The 17,331-nt window shown below is 47.0% G+C and overlaps 1 protein-coding gene across 1 annotated transcript; it reads left to right on the top strand.

Annotated features, from left to right (window-relative positions):
- The first annotated feature begins 4,129 nt into the window (after positions 1–4,129).
- Positions 4,130–14,736, top strand: LOC131901787 (calmodulin-1). Its single transcript, XM_059252863.1, has 6 exons — positions 4,130–4,330; positions 7,034–7,064; positions 8,268–8,411; positions 10,557–10,663; positions 11,034–11,169; positions 11,280–14,736. Exons 1-6 carry the CDS (start codon positions 4,328–4,330, stop codon positions 11,306–11,308), a joined length of 450 nt encoding a protein of 149 aa, XP_059108846.1. The 5' UTR covers positions 4,130–4,327; the 3' UTR covers positions 11,309–14,736.
- Positions 14,737–17,331: the final 2,595 nt, after the last annotated feature.

Raw genomic sequence — 17,331 nt, 5'->3', positions numbered from 1 at the left:
AATCTGGGCTATGGAGACCCCACCCCCAGCACATTTGGTAGACACGGTAAGTTGCCGACTACTATTTGAATACTGATTAGAGGTAATTTTGCATTTGGCTTTTAGATTATAAGGAAAATGGTGGCTTAATTATTTCAAAAACAATATGATTTAAAGGACTGGTCTTGGTAACATATCCCTAATCCCAGCACTCCAGAGGCAGTGGCAGGATAGTAAGTTCAAGAGCACCCTGGGTTACACAGAGAATTGTAGGCCAGCCTGAGCTGCATGGCAAGACTCTCAAAACAAAACAAAACAAAACCACTACATTACACAACACGTCCGATGCCTCTTTTCCAAGGAGCCTGAGTTCAGTAGAAACAACTGAAGCACAAAACTATGATCTTATCCCATCGGGCATTTCCTCCATTCATGCATTCAGTTCCCAGGTCTCTATAACCACTGGCTGCTTGTGACTTCCGAGTCCAGTTGGTTAAAGCATGGAGATAATGAGGTCCAAGTCAGGGGCCATTTCTCTGCATTCTGGTTCTCTATCCCAGACTCCATCTTGTTGTGTGGCATATCCATGACCATGGGCAAAAGGGTGGTGCCATAGTTCACTTCAGCTGACCGCTTGATACACCCTGAGATTCACCTGGAAAGAGCACTGCAACTGAAGAACTGGCCCAATCAGATTGATCTGGGAGGCATTTTCTTAATTGCTAATTGATGTAGGAGGGTTTCCACCTTCTGTGGCTGGTGCCATCCCTAGGCAGGTGGGCCTAGGCCATATAGGAATGTTGGCTGAGCACTGAGGTAACCGGCATTCCTCCATTGATTTCTGCCTCGAGCTCCTGCCTTGGCATCCTTCACTATGAACTATATAACCTAGAAGCTGAAATAGACCCTGTCCTTTCCAAATTGATTTTGGTCATGGTGTTTATTACAGCAACAGAAAACAGAATAGAAATTGATACCTAAGAGAGGGACTTTGTTGTGATGAACCTGACCATGTTGGCTTTGAGGAAGGTGTGGAAGCATTTGGAATTTTGACCTGGAAAAGCTGTTGCATACTCAGAGTTTAATGGGATGTTTTTTGTAAGAAATTGGAAGATAAGACTACTGGGGAAAATGCAGATAATCAAGGCCTGGCCTATAAGTTCCAGAGGGAAGTTTGGGAGTCGCTTATAGACGCTACTGGGACTGTTTGTGTGATATATCTGAATTAGGAATCTGTGGAACACTGGAGGGATGGCTCAGCAGGTAGGAGCACTTGTTGCTTCTGCAGAGGACCTGGGTTCAATTCCCAGCACCGACATGGTAGCTCACATCCACCTGTAACCCCAGTTCCAGGGGATCCAACAGGCAAGCACCTGGTACACATAAGGTAAAATAAATAAATCTAAAATAAAAAAAATGAATCTGTGCAAGTGAAATCTTTGTTTTACTTGGACAATGGGTGCTATTCATCTGGGACAGAAAACTCAGTTAGGATTAAGAAGACACCAGCATCGCAGAAGCAGAAACCTTCTGGGAAGTACTTCCTTAGTGTCAGCACCACAGAAGCTGTGGTCCAGAGGGGCCAAGGCTGCGTCTCAAGCTGGCAGCCAAACTTGGCAATACTTGAGTCTCCCACGTGGTACTGGTTTTGGCAGCATGAGAGCTGGATTGAAGGGGTCATGGAGAGAAGCTGGGGCTTGGCATGGGGCAGTCTTGAGATTCCTGGCCCGGGGCTGCACTCTTTCTGCTTCTATTTGACAGTATTTGATTTAGATAATTTCACATAGAACTATTTTCTTAAAATCACAGAATGTTCCATAGGCTGTTTGGTTCTTGTACATTATGGTATTACCATAATGTGGCTTTTTAAAATTGCTGACCTCTTCATAAATTAGGAAGTTAATTCCCTGGGACACAAACACTCGGTGGACCGAAGTTGTCAGCCAGAGAACCTGACCTCTGAAATAGGCAAATATTTAACATTGTATCTTTAAATTTTCAGATACTGATTTCACTGATATACAATCTAATATTAGAGCCCTGAGCAAAGACTCACGCTCTAGTTTATGCCCAATCACCGACTCACAGGAAGATCCTGGGCAAGTCACTTGACCTTCTTATATTTCAGTGTGTGAAACTAGCCGTAAAACTGTGTAAAGCATGACCTCATTACAAACCCACTACACTTGAAAGCTAATATGTGCTTTGATATGCTAAAGAATTCCAAAAGAGCACTCATTTGTAAAATATGAACAAACAGAAAGTTGTTCTATGATGATTAAAGTAACTTTAGGATGAATGGTGCTTAGCAAGTAAAGTCATGAAAATGTTTCAAAGCATTTTATTTAGTGAAGTAGTTCAATGACACAGGAAAATATTTGACTGGTTTTGCAAAACCATAGATTGTTAACTATGTAACTAAAATAAGGGATGGAAGACTACCAGAAACAAAAGGATCCTCAGTAATTAAACATATTTCATTTTTAGGCCATTATTTAAATGTTAAAATGCATTTAGCTAACTACCTTATGAAAAACCCGATAGAAAAAAACAAAACAAATTCCCTTAGGAAATGAAACAGTTATAATAATGCGCTTGGCCATGTAGACCTGTAACTCATTAGACTGTTGAATCTGCTTTGAACTCACTTTGTATTGGTCTCTGTTCTTCTCTGTGAGCACAGGGATTTAGATAATCAATAGTATGTGTGTCTGTGAATGGTTCTTAAACCATTTGCAGAGGGAAGCCAGAACCATTCCCAGGCTTGCTGCTACATACAGCTTCTCCTTAAACAGTAGGTTCACCCCTTCTGTCGCATTCCAGAACACTATTAAGCACAGTCCCACAGTTGCTGACATCCTGTCTGAGGCAATCCTAAGAAGTCCTCTGGCATTTGCAATGTGCAGGGACATTTTCTATTCTTTTAAAACACCTATCTGCAGATTCTGCCAAAGCCAAGGAAGAAATAAAACCACAAGTCTTTCCCAGCAGGGCATGCTAATCACACATTTTTGCCACAATTTCTGAAAGAATAAACAACCTGCAACTTGTTCTGGCCTTGCAAACAAAAGATCAAATTCTGTGTTCTGTCTTGGCAAGAAAAGAAACTGCAGCATTTTTGTAAGATTTTTTTTTTTTTTAAGTCCCAGGCTCCAAATTAAGACCTGAAATAGTTTTTGTCCCCCCGCCCCCAGGTTACAGAGAATGGAGAATAGTAAATTTAAAGATTAAAACATTATTTAAGGATTATAATTAAGATTGTAATTAAGATAGTCTAGCTCCCTACCAGATTCAATTGGCTGTGCGTGTTCCAGCTGTAATCAGAGGGATTCTGAGTATCTTTTCCCTCCTTGGTATATATGAATTTACGAATTTTCAGGACCAGGACAATTAGGAAAAACTCAAAGCATGGGTTTTAAGATCTATATAAGCTGCTCACTACATTAATTTCATTAATTTTAGAAGCCGGTCGGATAGAATTTGCCTCAGGAAAAAAAGAACAAAACTAGCAGGGGACAAATCCTCAAGCATCTTTAAAAATTTAGTGGAAATGTAAAAACACGAAAACTAGACTGGTTGAGCATGTAAACACGATAGAGACCTAGCAACTGTGCCTGGGACGGTTCTCCAAAAACGAGAAAAGTAAAACATGCGACCAATTTCTTCCCCAAGGCCATCCACCTTATCCTCACGAAGCCCCCTCTCCTCTGCAGCTCCAAGTGTGAGGTTGATCCCCACCCCTCCTCGCCGTGGCTGTCCTCAGCCCCCAAGACCTCCCGCAGCTCTGGCAACAAGCGGCGGGTGGGGACCCAGGATGGTGGCTCTGCAACCCCGCCACCACCAGGAATGGTGGGAGGGGGACGGACGCACAGGTGGAGTGGGGCAAGGTGACTGGCCCGAGGCGGCCCCAGGTCTCGCTACGGGGGCATTCCATCTCCACGGGACCCTTGCTGCAACAAGCCAGCACCCACGCTCGAGTCCGGGACTCCCCAGTGACCCCTGCCCGCGTAATGGGCCCGCCGCGCCGGGCGCGCCTGGGGGGGGCGGGGCCTTGCGGTGAGGCCCGGCTGCCGCAGCGCCGCCCTGCGCGAGGCGGTACTGCCGCGGCGGAGGGATACGGTGCACCGTATATATATCGCGGCGCACAGGCTCGCGCTACGGCAGTGGTGCTGGGAGTCTCGTGTTCGTGGTGCCGTTACTCGCAGTCGGGCGGCGGCTGAGGCTCAGCGCACAGCGCAGGTAGCGCGTTAGCAGCAGTAGCAGCAGCGGAGGCACCTCGGCGGTCACAGCCCCCTGCGCTGGTGCAGCCACCCTCGCCGGCTCCGCTCTTCCTTCCTTCGCTCGCACCATGGTAGGTCGGGATCGGCAGTCGCAGGCGCAGCAGCTGCCCAAGCTCTCTTCACAGATCTGTAGTTGAGTGGTGGGTCTCCCCCTTTTCCACGCTGAGGTTACCCACCCACCCCCCATCCCTACCCCTCTTGACCGGGTGTTACGCAGCGGCTGCGGTTAAAAAGGATGCATTTCGGGTTTGCATCTCCGCTTTGGCTGCGGGTATCCTCCTCTTGAGTTTTGGACGCCTCTGGGGCTGGACTCTACAGTGGGCTGTGCGCGGGCTGGAGCCGCTGCCACAGCTGCACCGGGGCCTTCCGCATCCACCCCCTCCCCCAGCCCCGCACCCACTGCATCCAGCGCGCCGCACCCGGGCTGCCTGCAGCGCAGCGCCTCGGCCGGGGCCGGCGGGGCGGGGGAACCGGGCGGGGCAGGCCGCGACGTCCCGGTAGCCAGTCCCCAGCCGCGGAGAATGAATGGGCTGGGGCGAGGTAGTGGCGCACAGGGCTTGGACCGCGGACTCCGGGGTGCCCTCAGCCACCTTCAGCCCCCCGGCCGACCCAGTTGGGCACCCTCCCCCGTCTGCGGTCTCCTCCTTCCTCCCGGGGGGCGCGGTGCGGGCGTGAGCTGGGAAGGAAGGAGCCGGGGAAGGGTGGGGTTGGGGGCAGGAAGGCGAAGGCTGGGGGGCGGAGAGGGCGGAAGCGGCCGCCCTGCGCTCGGGCGGGGCCCCGCGGGGTGGCCGCGCGCGTGGCTGGGCCGTGCAACCTCGGCCCCCATCCTAGTGCGGCGCTAGGCGGGCTCGATCGCCCGGGTCCACGGGGAGGCCCCTTCCCGCGGGAGGCTCTCGGCTCGCGCTAATTGGGGCGGCGGGGCGGGGGAGGAGAGAGTTGGCGCGCGCCACGGTTTCCATTAGAGACGCAAAGTTTCTGCTAGGGAGGAGGCGGCGGCAGGCTCAGTGCCTGGGGGAGCAGGAGCGGTGGGAGGTGCCGGGGCTAGGCAGCACCCCCCCGTCCTGGGGCCCCTTTGGGCCTGCACCCCAGTCCGGCCCCTCACCCGGTGTGCCCCTTGTTCACGCCACTCCCTGGGCGGCAGGGAAATGCCCATCTCCACGTTTCCGCTTTCTCTACAGCCTCTGGATTGCCAGATGCGACTGTGCGGTTGGCCGGGTGCGTGTGCCATGGCCCCCTTCTCCCTCGCCAGGCAGAGCTGACATCACCAGCAACACTTTCTGCCCTGGCGGGGTTGCTGGGTCGTTCCCGGCAGGGTTCTGGAACGCCTTTGACCCAAGGCCAGAATGACTTGAGGGTGGGGGGAGTCGTTGTCCGGAAGGTAGATGCACTTGATAGGCCTCTAGTCAGAGAATTTTTCGAGGAGGTGGAACTCTTCTCCCTGGTGAGCTGACAGTTTCTCCTACGAGGTGTGGCAGTGCTTCCTGTCGTACAAGACTGACATGGCTGGGCATTACATAAATCATCGTGTCTCCGTTTGCCTTAAAAGTAGCTTCCAGTAATGGATAAGAAGGAAAGATCCATCTAAAATATAAAAAGTAGAAAGTTCTTCCTCTCCCAAATCAATATACAAGGCGAGTTTCCATGGAAAAGAATGGACTCCAGTGCCATCGGGTTTCTCTTGGAGTTAATTTTGTAACTGGCTTCATTAAAATAAAAATACATATTCTCCTTGAGATCTTGAGTTCCCCTGGCTGGAGGCACAGGTTCAGGGGTACAAAGACTAAATAAATAGTGCAAGTGAAAACTACTTTTGTGGTCATTTAGTACATGTAAATGTTGGCAATAAGCAGCTTTTCTGTCGTTCTTAAGATGGGCAGTGTTAATACTGAGAAATGATAATAGTTGCTCCTATACAGGAGGAAAGGGCTATCATATCGCCTCAAAAGTGTGTTTTCTGTGTACTTCATTTCTGCAGTTTCGTAATAGTCCTAAGATTCAGTTTTTTCCTAGCTTCCCAATCGGAGGATAATTTGACCGAAGGCATTAGCCGTTGTAAATGGTAGGGCTTTTAGCAAATAACTGCCTAATTTAAATGATTGGAAAGCATTCATTTCATAGAAATGAAACTGGGTTGGGTAACCCATTACTGTATATATTTTTTTCACTTAATTGTTTCTCATAAAATGGGTATAAAAGCCTGATAATCCAACCCAATACCATTATGTAACGCCAGTGTGGAGATTTTGGAGGGCCCAAAGCTATGCTCAAGGTGCACTAAAAGCCTGCCCCTGGACAGGATCCTGGTGCTGGCTGCGTCGTCGGTGGCATTGGGTTGGGTCTCTTGGATGGAACCAAGGACTGCAGTGTTTGTGGCGCAGTAGGTGGCGCTCTTCCTTCTCTGCGGGCTGCTGCTGCAGCTGCAGCTGGTGCTGTGGGTACTTTGACCACTAGAGGCGCCATTTTCCACATTACGACTGGCTGGATTGCAGTGCGTACTGCAAGCGGCGGGCCAATGAAGCCAGCAGATGCTGTCACCTCTTTGTCGCCTTTTATTGTTAAGCGAGCCTGAACAGTTTCCCTTTATTGTAATAACGTTTACTAAACGGCAGTGTTTATGATTTTGAAACATTCGTTTTTGTTTTTGTTTTTGTTTTTGTTTTTAAATACTGATTTGGAAAAAAAAAACCCACAATTTTAAAGTATAATTAGGAAAGCTAGATTATTATCAACCACACTTGCCTAGATTGAATATGACCTTTTCTTTCTCCGTGTAGGCTGATCAGCTGACTGAAGAACAGATTGCTGGTAAGTTGAAGCCTGGGGAGGCCCCACCCAGGAACCTGGGACTGGGTTCTGACTGGGTTTTGTGTCTCCTCTGCTGCCCCTTCCCTCTGTGGTCTGCGTGGTTTTCTGAGAATGCTAAAGCAGAAACAGTGAGGTCGGGTGTTTTAGAGATGAGGTGGAGTGGACCCTGCCTGCCTGTCACATTCCGGTGTGCACAGCGGTGCACGGAACCGGATCCATCGGACCTGCTGCCAGCGTTTGTAGGCCATGCATCTCTTAATAATCTACTTGGAAAGGTTTTGCTTGCTACATTAAAATACATGGAAACGGGTAAATTTAGTGCTGTAATAATTGGGAAATGAGTCCTATTAATTTAGTTTTTACTCTTGGGGGGGTCAGGTTTTATTTACTTGTTTTTGCTTTGAGGTCTCCCCATGTAAATCTTGCTGTCCTGCAACTTGCTAGGTGGAGTAAGCTGGCTTTGAACTCGGGGATCTTTTGCAGTTGCCTCCAGAGTGCCACCATGCCCAGCAACTTTACCTTTTTAATGTTTCCGTCTTAATGTTTTCTGGAGAGATGGCTCAGTGGGGAAGAACACTTACTGCTCTTGCAGAGGACTCAAGCTAGGCTCCCAGGATTTAATTTACAGTGGTCTATCACTCCAGTTCCGAGGGATCCAGTGTTGTCCTCTGACCTCTGCAGACACCAGGCATGAACGTGATGTACATATATAGATGCAGGCAAACACACACATAAAATAAACCTGGGATTCTGAAAACCATCCTGAATGTGACAAAGAACATGCTGACTGCCTGGGAATGAACCTTTCTAGTGGCCATGTTGCTATGAAACAGGTTCATTGTGGCTATAAAAGTGTGACGCGAAAGGACTTTCTTTGAAGGGACTTTACTGTAACTGGTAAACGGGCAGTCTCACATTGCACCTGACGACCAATGACGACCAATTTAAGTATGTTCAAGCTAGCTTCTTTAAAAAAATAGGGTATTGTGGCTTTATTGAAGTGGTTACCAGGACAATGTTTGCTTTCTGGGCCACTGTGTGTTGGCCAGACCGACAGGTCTATTGTGGTCATTATTTCGGTAGATAAAGGCCAGGTGGTTTCTGATAACTTGGACAGCTTGTTTTGGCAAGCCCCAGGGAAGTGTGTATCACAACAGTGTTGGGTAAAAACATTGATTCTAAAGAGTCAACTTCTCTTTTCAGAATTCAAGGAAGCTTTCTCCCTCTTCGATAAAGATGGCGATGGCACCATCACAACAAAGGAACTTGGGACTGTCATGAGGTCACTGGGTCAGAACCCAACAGAAGCTGAATTGCAGGATATGATCAACGAAGTGGATGCTGACGGTAAGGGCTTTAGAACTGAATGAACGCCAGTGTTGTGTAATTCAAGTTCAGGCTTGTTACAGAATGTCTTTCAGGTCCCTAGAGCAAAGCAGATAGGCAGAGTTCCTTTCTCTGGTTGTCTCCGAGCCTCCTGACATCAGAATGGAAGACTGTGGGCTTGCTGTTCAGTTCACTCTGCTGTGGTCTAGAGCGTTGCCTGGATCGGATCTTTTTTTTTTCCTTCTGCTTCCTAGGACCTACAGCTCCAATCTTTATCAGCTGGCCCCTGAGGCTGCACCGAGTCCTGCCCTTTGTTTTGTTTTGTTTTCCGAGACAGGGTTCCTCTGTGTTGTTTTTGGTGCCTGTCCTGAATCTCACTCTGGAGACCAGGCTGTCCTCGAATTCACAGAGATCCACCTGGCTCTTGTCTCCTGAGTGCTGGGATTAAAGGTGTGCACCACCACCACCACCTCCCTGCTGATTGAGAACTTGCCTTTTAAAGAAGCTATTGTTTCCAAGAGGAGGCGGAACCTGAGGACGGTGGAGGGAGTACTGAGTGGTGGCTGAAGACTCCATTTGTGGAATCTAAGAGAAAGGAAGCTGTGTAAGGCTCAGGGCCGGGAGACCCAGCAGCTCCCCATAATAGTTGGCTGTCCTCCTCTAGAGGACGGTGGTAGACGGCAGAGCTCGTGGCTCCCTCTGTCAGTGAACTGATTGGGAGGTACTCTCCCCTAGTTGAAAAGTCACATGCACCTAGGAACGTGTATCCCTAAGACTAGAGATTACAGTTTTCCAGGGGCTAAGAAGGCAGAGCCTGGCCCTAAGCTATACTTTGTAGACAAATGCTGTGAGAGGAGGAGCCATTTAGGAAAATATGGCACCATAAAGTGTTGTGATAGACTTGGGTTTTCTGTGCCCATTGAAATACCACCAAAGACCATTCTCCTCCTTAGTACTGTTTAGGAAAAATAGTCCATAATTCTGTCTGGTTGATCAACCATATGGGAACATGGGTTGGGCCTTTCTGTTTTATGTAAATCCTGGGAAGCCAGGCTTAAGCTCAGTAGAGAGAGTATATTTGACTGTCAGATTGTATGAGGTACAGTGGGAGAAGTTTGTATCAAGCCTTGTTTTGATACCTAAGGATATCTTCACATGCTTATAGATAGCACTTAGTCACTTACTTTTATCTTACATAAATATCTTCAAAGACTTTGGAGATTTTTGATGTGTTCACTTACATTGTTATGCCATGTGGGGATTGAACTCAGAGCACTAAGCCATCCATCCACACAAGCCTTGGAAGTTATTTGTTTTAAATGTTCTAGTGAAAATGAATTATAAATAACTACTGTTTGTTTTTGTAATTTTATTTCCATTTAATTTGAGCTAGTGTTAATCTGGAATTTGCCTTTGGGAATATTTATCCCTTAGCTTTGGAGGAGTCGTTTGGAATGTTGGCTGTGGAGTGGATTCCCCTGACAGTTTCCTGAGCATTCGTGATCCTAAACTGAAAATGGCTTCTGAGCTTTTCCCTTCGTGGAAAGTGATGAAGCTGCTGAATTGGGAGTTTGGGAGTCAGTGTGTGCTGTGCTTGGCATATGAGAGGCCCTGGGGTCAGTCCTCAGGACCAAAACAAAAACAGAAAGCCAAGTTGGGTAGGGGCATGGCTAATGTCTGTATAGCAGAGCTGGAAGTGCATCTGGAGGAGACTTGGGAGACTGGCCAGGGTGGTATAGGCTGTTTTCTTGCTCTCGTGTTGTGTTTTTTTTTTTTTTTTCCCCCACCCTAAAGCATTTTGTGCAGCACTAGGACATGTTAGGCCTGAATGTTCTCCCTGGACAGTCAATTGCATGCTTCCTGTTCCTTTGAACTGTCTAGTCTACTTTCCTGATCCTGAATGCAGGTGCAGCTTTGCACCTGGAAGTGCTGTGCTGGGCGTTGCCTAGTAGCTTGAGTCATGTGACATTGTTCTGTGAGGTATTTGAACATTTTGGCTACCGAAGGTTGATATAAGAAAAAGAATAGCTTATCATGTTAGTTATCACTTGAATCCCACTGAACGCGTTTGCCTGAGCGTCCCATACAGCGTTGGGAGGTTATCACTGCACAGGAGTGTCAGTGTGATGCTTATCTTAGGTGAGCATTTTCTTTTTTTGATTTAAGGGAATGGCACCATTGACTTCCCAGAGTTCTTGACCATGATGGCTAGAAAAATGAAAGATACAGATAGCGAAGAAGAAATCCGCGAGGCATTCCGAGTCTTTGACAAGGTAAGCTTGCACACCTAGCTTGGAGAGGTGCATAACATGGCCCTCTGTGCTGTTGCTGCCGGAAGTTGTAACTTGGCTGGTTAGAGTTAGCCTGAGTGTCTGAGCCTCTCATTTGTTGACTTGGCTGAGGTAAGGCCCGGCAGAGGGAGATGCTGAATCGACGTCCCGTCGCCCCATGTTCAGTACCTATCTGCTTTTGAAAAACTGTGCATTCTGGGTTTGACTGGTGGGCACTGGGGACGGGGGGAGTGTTGACGGGAGCAGAGCTGGCAGTAACTCGAGGAGGGAGGGTCGGAAGCTGAGGGAGAGAGCTGCTTGCTCTCCCAGAACGCGGTCCCGTCACCTTGTAACGAGTGCTGCCTCTTGACAGGATGGAAATGGTTACATCAGCGCAGCGGAACTGCGCCACGTCATGACAAACTTAGGAGAAAAACTAACAGACGAAGAGGTAGACGAGATGATCAGAGAAGCAGACATCGATGGAGACGGACAAGTCAACTATGAAGGTAAAGGCTAAATCCCTTGAGCCTGGTTTTCAGTGGCCGTCAGGTCTGTACACATCAAGTTAGCGATTGTTGTGGAATAAAGATAAACTTTATGATATTTGTCTTTTCAGAATTCGTACAGATGATGACTGCAAAATGAAGACCCACTTTCAACTACTTTTCCCTCTAGAAGAATCAAATTGAAATCTTTTACTTACCTCTTACAAAAAAAAAAAGAAAAAAGAAAAAAGTTCATTTATTCATTCTGTTTCTATCTAGCAAAACTGAATGTCAAACGTACCTTCTGTCCACACACAAAATCTGCATGTATTGGTTGGTGGTCCTGTCCCCTAAAGATCAAGCCCCCACATCAGTTTTCCAGTATAAATACTCGTACTACCTTATGAGGGAGCACTTAGTGGACTCCTTCACGTTCCATTTGCTAATGATTAATACACTGTTTGGGCTGGCCAGTTTCTCATGCATGCAGCTTGACAATTGAGCACAGTCAGGCCTTTGTATTAAAACGGAAAAAAATGGACAAAACAAATTCAAACCCTCAGATGGGTTCTACAATTTGTTGGGATAAATTGTCAGTAGCCAGTTTACTGCAAACAGACATTTAAAATTGGTTTACCTCAGGATGATGTACAGAAAATGGGTGAAGGCTAAACTCTGAGACACAGCCCCAGAAATAGGATGGCCCTCTCGTCCTTCAAGTGCTCCAACCCCATGGTGACAGTGACACCCTGGTGGCATGCCCGAGGATAATGGTTTAGCGCTGTGTGCATTGTACTAGAGTGAAGTAAACATCAAGGCTGTCACCAAGTCACACAAATTTTTAATAAGAAATGTTTACCAAGGGAGCCTCTTTGGACTCTCTGTTTTAAAACCTTGTGAACCATGACTCGGAGCCAGCAGAGTAAGTAGGCTGTGGCTGTGGACTTGAGTACAACCATCAACATTGCTGTTCAGGAAATGATAATTTACGTCCATTCCAAGTTGTAAATGCTAGTCTTTTATTTTTTTTTTCCAATAAAAAGACCATTAACTTAAAAGTGGTGTTAAATGCTTTGTAAAGCTGAGATCTGAAGAGGGACAAGGACAAGGCAATTGGAGGGGAGGCCAGCGTACATATAAACATGTCCACTGTTCAGTATAAACTGGATTCCCCTCCCAAGTTCCCTAGCATCAACTTGTGAAACCTGGCAGACAGCGATTGCTTTATCATCTATGGCCATGTAAGTCTCATTATGTTTCTGTGTATGTGTGAGTGTGTGCACGTGCACACATATCACACTTAAGGATCTGTTGAGGCGGAGGAGAGCTTAGTGAGGGAACAGCCTCGCTCCCAAGCATGTGTTTAGGAGTTCTCATGTGCTGCTGCTGACCACAGGAGGCCATGTGTGCAGGAGGCATGATTAGTGTGTCTATTTCAATCTTCCTGTGTATGTGGAAGCAGTATCCAGTCAGAGACACTACCAGTCACCTTTGATTCGGTTTTTAATTTAGGATACCTTTTAGCCTTTATATTTTTTTTTAAATTGACTTTGGTTCTCTCTCCGTAAGTAGAACTAATGCTTAAGCCTCTGGCTTAAAAGAACCCCCCCCCAAAACAAACAAACAAACAAACAAAACTATAGCCCAGAGTGAATTTCATGTCTTAATTATAAGGTACTGGTCTATTTAGAAAGCCCCCCTCCCCCCAAGTGTGGCGCATTTAGTACAGAGCTCATTTTTGAAACAAGGACCTCAAACATTTTTCAGGGTGTTAACTGGTTGTATCTGATTAGCAGGGAGCCTTGTCCTGGAGTGTGGGGGTGGTGGAACAGTGGCAGGCTTCTAGCAAGGCTCGGAGAAGCCCTTGGCAGCCGAATGGGTGCATCTCGGGCTAATATGTAGATCCTTGGCTTCTCCAACTCTCCTCCTCCCTGCCTTTCTGGCGTTTTGTAGCTCCTTAGAATTTGCTTTTTTCTGCCAGAGGGGTGGGTCAGAGCTGTGGAGAGGAAGACATTGCTTGTGTGCTTCTGCTCGCCCTTAGACTGGGTGGTTGGCAGACAGGTTGATGAGCTGTAAGATGACTTCAATTTCTGAATCATTAGGTATTCCTGAGAATACCTTGGGGGTTCCCTCCCAGTAAGAGAGCTCTGAGGGTTCCAGGTGTGAAGAAGTGAATGGCAGTGGCTGTGTCTTGTAAGAGGATTAAGTCACCCAGTTGTGGACCCAGTCCCAGGCTTGCGGTCTAACCTCTTGGTAGTTTCAAAGGGGGTCGGAGGTGATTGACTTTTAAAACTTACCTCCTGTCTCTTACCTTTACCAAGTCTTTGTAGAAGCTGGGTAGACTCTACTTTAGCAGCCCCATAGCCTGTCCCAAAAGGCTACCCTCGAAACAGGATTCTTGTGTGGTCAGGAGTCTTGCGTGGGAACCAGAAACCCTAACCCCCAGGGAACGTGAAACTGAAGTTTGGAGCTGTGGAAGGCAGAGCACCCCTACCTCCTCAGCCTTTTCTTCTGACACCCTGGGGCGCGACCAGCCCAGGGCTTGGTGTTAGCAGTTTGTGAGGGGAGAGAGTGGGGTGTCATGGCAGTCCCCCTGAAGTCGGATAGCACTTTCCTGTAAACTCCCTCACTTAAGTACTCTATAAATATATACATATATTTATATATATATATATGTATAAAGTGACTAGTTATCTGGCATCCTGCTTTAGCCTGAGACTTGCCCTAAGAAACCGCCGAATCTCTGGCACACCTCTTCCTAGCTGTATTCTCCGTCTGTTCGGGGGAGCTGTTGAGCAAGGCAAACGACTTGGTAGGTAGTTCAGGTGGGCTTTAATGCACTGTTGTCAGGGAAGGCTTTTTCTGATTTTTTGACAAATTTTTGCACACTTTAATTGGTGTCTTTGAGCAACTTAAACACATTGAAGACGAGCTGTTGTACATAGTTTTATATTCTCTTTATAAGTGCATGTCCAACTTGTAACCATATTGTAATGAATGGCTGTCCAGTAGGCCTAGCGTTACTAGCACACAGGAGGGATAGCATCTATCATTCGCCCCTCAGCATCCTGGGAACTTCTTCTTGAACAAAGACTAAATTCGGGCAAGTTGACTATTAGTTCCATTTTCTTAACCCTTAGAATTATTTATTGTGTGTCCTAAATATTACTTTTCTTTGGTAGCGACCAGATTTATACTGTTGTGTCTTAACTGACCCCATTCAGCTGGCAGTCACCTACTTTTTTTTTATTTTTAAATATCCCTTGAAGTTGTCCTGTAGGAGACAAATTCTCTGCTATTTATCCCTTTGAGTAAGAAGGTAGGGATGTGTGTTCTTCCCCTAGACCTACTACAATGTTCATTAAACACCTATAGCAAGGATGATGGTGGTCCTTCTGTTACTGAAGTCACCCTTCACTGTGGCTGTTTGAAAAAGAGATGTACTTGAACGTTCTGTAAATCTTGAGATAAACTGTTTTGGAGATTTAACCACCTCTCTCTGATGGGGGACCAACTCTATGGAAATTGTAAATAAGTTTTATTTATAAACCTGGCACTGTATTCAATAAACATTTCTGCAGCCTTTCATCTCTTTAACTGCGAACTGTGTAGGTTTTAACTCATAGCTTCCAGTCCTTTGCTCTATACAAGACAGAACTTCCTGCCTTTGAGTAGAATCCCCCTGGACCTTGCAGCAGGTGAGCAGGTGGGCTAGAGAGAGTTAGCAGATGGCCCAAGGCTGTCATACTCCAGCATTAAGTATTTCTGGGGTTACCCAAACTTTTGGTAGATTAATCTCCCTTTGAATTTAAGAAATGCGTTTTAGGCTGGGCGGGCGAGGTGAAGCATTGGTGGGCGTATCTCTTGAGTTTAAGGCCAGCCTGGTCTAATAGAGTACTAAACTAGCCAAGGCTACATAGTGAGACCCTGTCTCAAAACAAAAGACCTTTTAAAATGACATTTTTGAGGTGGCAGATGGAGATGTAGCTCAGTTGGTAGAGTGCTTATGGAGGGAGCATCCATCAAGTCCCGGGCTTACTGCTCAGCACCGAGTATCTTAAGCGGGGTGTGTAACAGACACTTGTGATCCCTGCACTTTGAGCACTGGGGAGGTAGAGGCAGGAGGATGAGAAATTCAAAGCCATCCACAGCTGCATTGTGCTATCCCAGGTCCTAAACTCCGTCTTCAGAGGGATCTCATCTAGACCCCTTCCCCTAGCCACGTCCCCATTCTTTGTAGACGTGGGGAGGGCTAAGAAGGGAAGAATCACAGGATAAGCCCCTGCTTTGGCCCTAGCTCCAGGGGGTTACGTAAAGAACCCCTTGTGTGCACACAGGCTGGGCATATGGGGCTGTAGACACCACCTGAAGACCAGAGTTCCACTCTGGGATATTAGGGCCTGGCTCAGATTTGGCTTTGTTCCTGTGTAGCCTTGGACAGGTCCCTTACCATCTCAGCCCAAAAATAAGATGATCGGACCAGCACCTGGGGTCTGGCTTTCTGGGATTCTGACCAACCTGGTTTGGCATCAGCATTTGGTGTCTAAATCAATCAAAACTGCAGCCTAAAGAATGGGAAGTCCCATAAGAGTTGCTGTGTCCTTTGAGGTGACAAATGGGACTTAAACATTCTCAGCGGCTCCATCTTGGTGGGTAGAACGGAGGCTGAGCTTACTGTCAGGACCATGAAGTCATGTTGGGGTAGAAAAGTGGATAATTAAGTGGCTTCGTTCTCCCAGCACAGAAACGAGAAGCCACCACTGGGCCTAGAAGAGGTTGGGTCCAACTGACAGGGTCGCTTGGTCAGCAGCTCTAGTGGAAAAGAGCAAGACACTGAACATTTACAGGTTTCCAGGCTGCACCGAACTGTCCTGGGCACCCGGTGACTCAGGATGCCTGAGAAGGGAAGAAAACAGCTTGTCAGAGCACACTGCTTTGCTTTGACTGCTCTCCACTCTGGGGGAGTGCGAGGAACCAGCTCACACTGCAAAGCAAGCCACACCCCAAAACTGACACAGTCCTGAGGCTGGCTTGGCCAGATTCCCATCTTGTTGACAGTTTCTGAACTTGGGTTGGGAATTTAAAAAAAAAGGCTGATTTCCCTTAGAAGAATTACTCATTCTATGTGTCAGCAACCTTTGGGGTGACTGAATTGACACATTCAGATACTACTTCAAATGTTGCATCTTAACATTTTACTTCCAGTTTTACAAGGATTTAAGAGAAAACCTGGTCTCCTTTGATAATCCTTAAAATTTTTATAACATGCATACACATGATGTGTGTGTGTGTAGATTCACATGTGACAGTGCACACAAGTAGAGGTCAGAGGGCAACTTGTAGAGTTGGTTTTCTCTTTCTGTCTTTCTGTGGGTCCCAGCGATGGAGACAAATTGGCAAGCTTGCTCAGCAAACACCTTTACAGCCCAGTCCCCACCCCCATGAGGTCTTGGAGCATTTTCTAGAGCATAATCTCCCTGTCTTGGCTTTGTAGAAACAAGTAGAGATGGCTTCAAAGCGAATTTTCTTTCCCTTTATAAGTTTTAATATACCAATTACACTGCAGTATTTCTTTGTAGTTACTCATTTTGTAATAGATGTAGGCTTTCTTCCCCCAGACAGATTAATATCAGCATCAAGATTTAAGATAGTGGATTATTAAAAGCAAACGGGAAAATATGTGGCACCGTGGGGCATGTGCTTAACATACATGAGGAGGCCCTGAGAAAGTATCCCATATTATGGCAAGGTGGCACATGACTGTAAGCCCGGCACACAGAAGGGAGAGGAGGAAGTTCAGGAGTTGCAGGCCAGATATATAGCTAGCTTGAGGCCAGCCTGGATGACAGTGGGACCCTGTCTCAAAAACAAACTAATGGGGCTGCAGGAGAGCTAGCTCAACAGTTAAGCACACACTCTGTTCTTGAAGAGGACCTGAGTTTGGTTCACAGCACCCATGTCACTACAGCTGCAGGAGATCTGCTGCCTCTGGCTTCTGTGAGTACCCACATTTAGATGCACATACCCTTCCCCCATATATATATATAATTAAAAATAAAATAGATCTTAGCCAGGTGTGGTGGTGCACACCTTTAATCCCAGCACCCAGGAGGCAGAGGCAGGAGGATCTCTGTGAGTTTGAGGCCAGCCTGGTCTACAAAGCGTTCCAGTACAAACACTGTC

This window comes from Peromyscus eremicus, unplaced genomic scaffold, assembly GCF_949786415.1.
Source record: "Peromyscus eremicus unplaced genomic scaffold, PerEre_H2_v1 PerEre#2#unplaced_384, whole genome shotgun sequence".
Taxonomy (NCBI): Eukaryota; Metazoa; Chordata; class Mammalia; order Rodentia; family Cricetidae; genus Peromyscus; species Peromyscus eremicus.
This window is presented reverse-complemented; position numbering and strand designations above follow the sequence as displayed.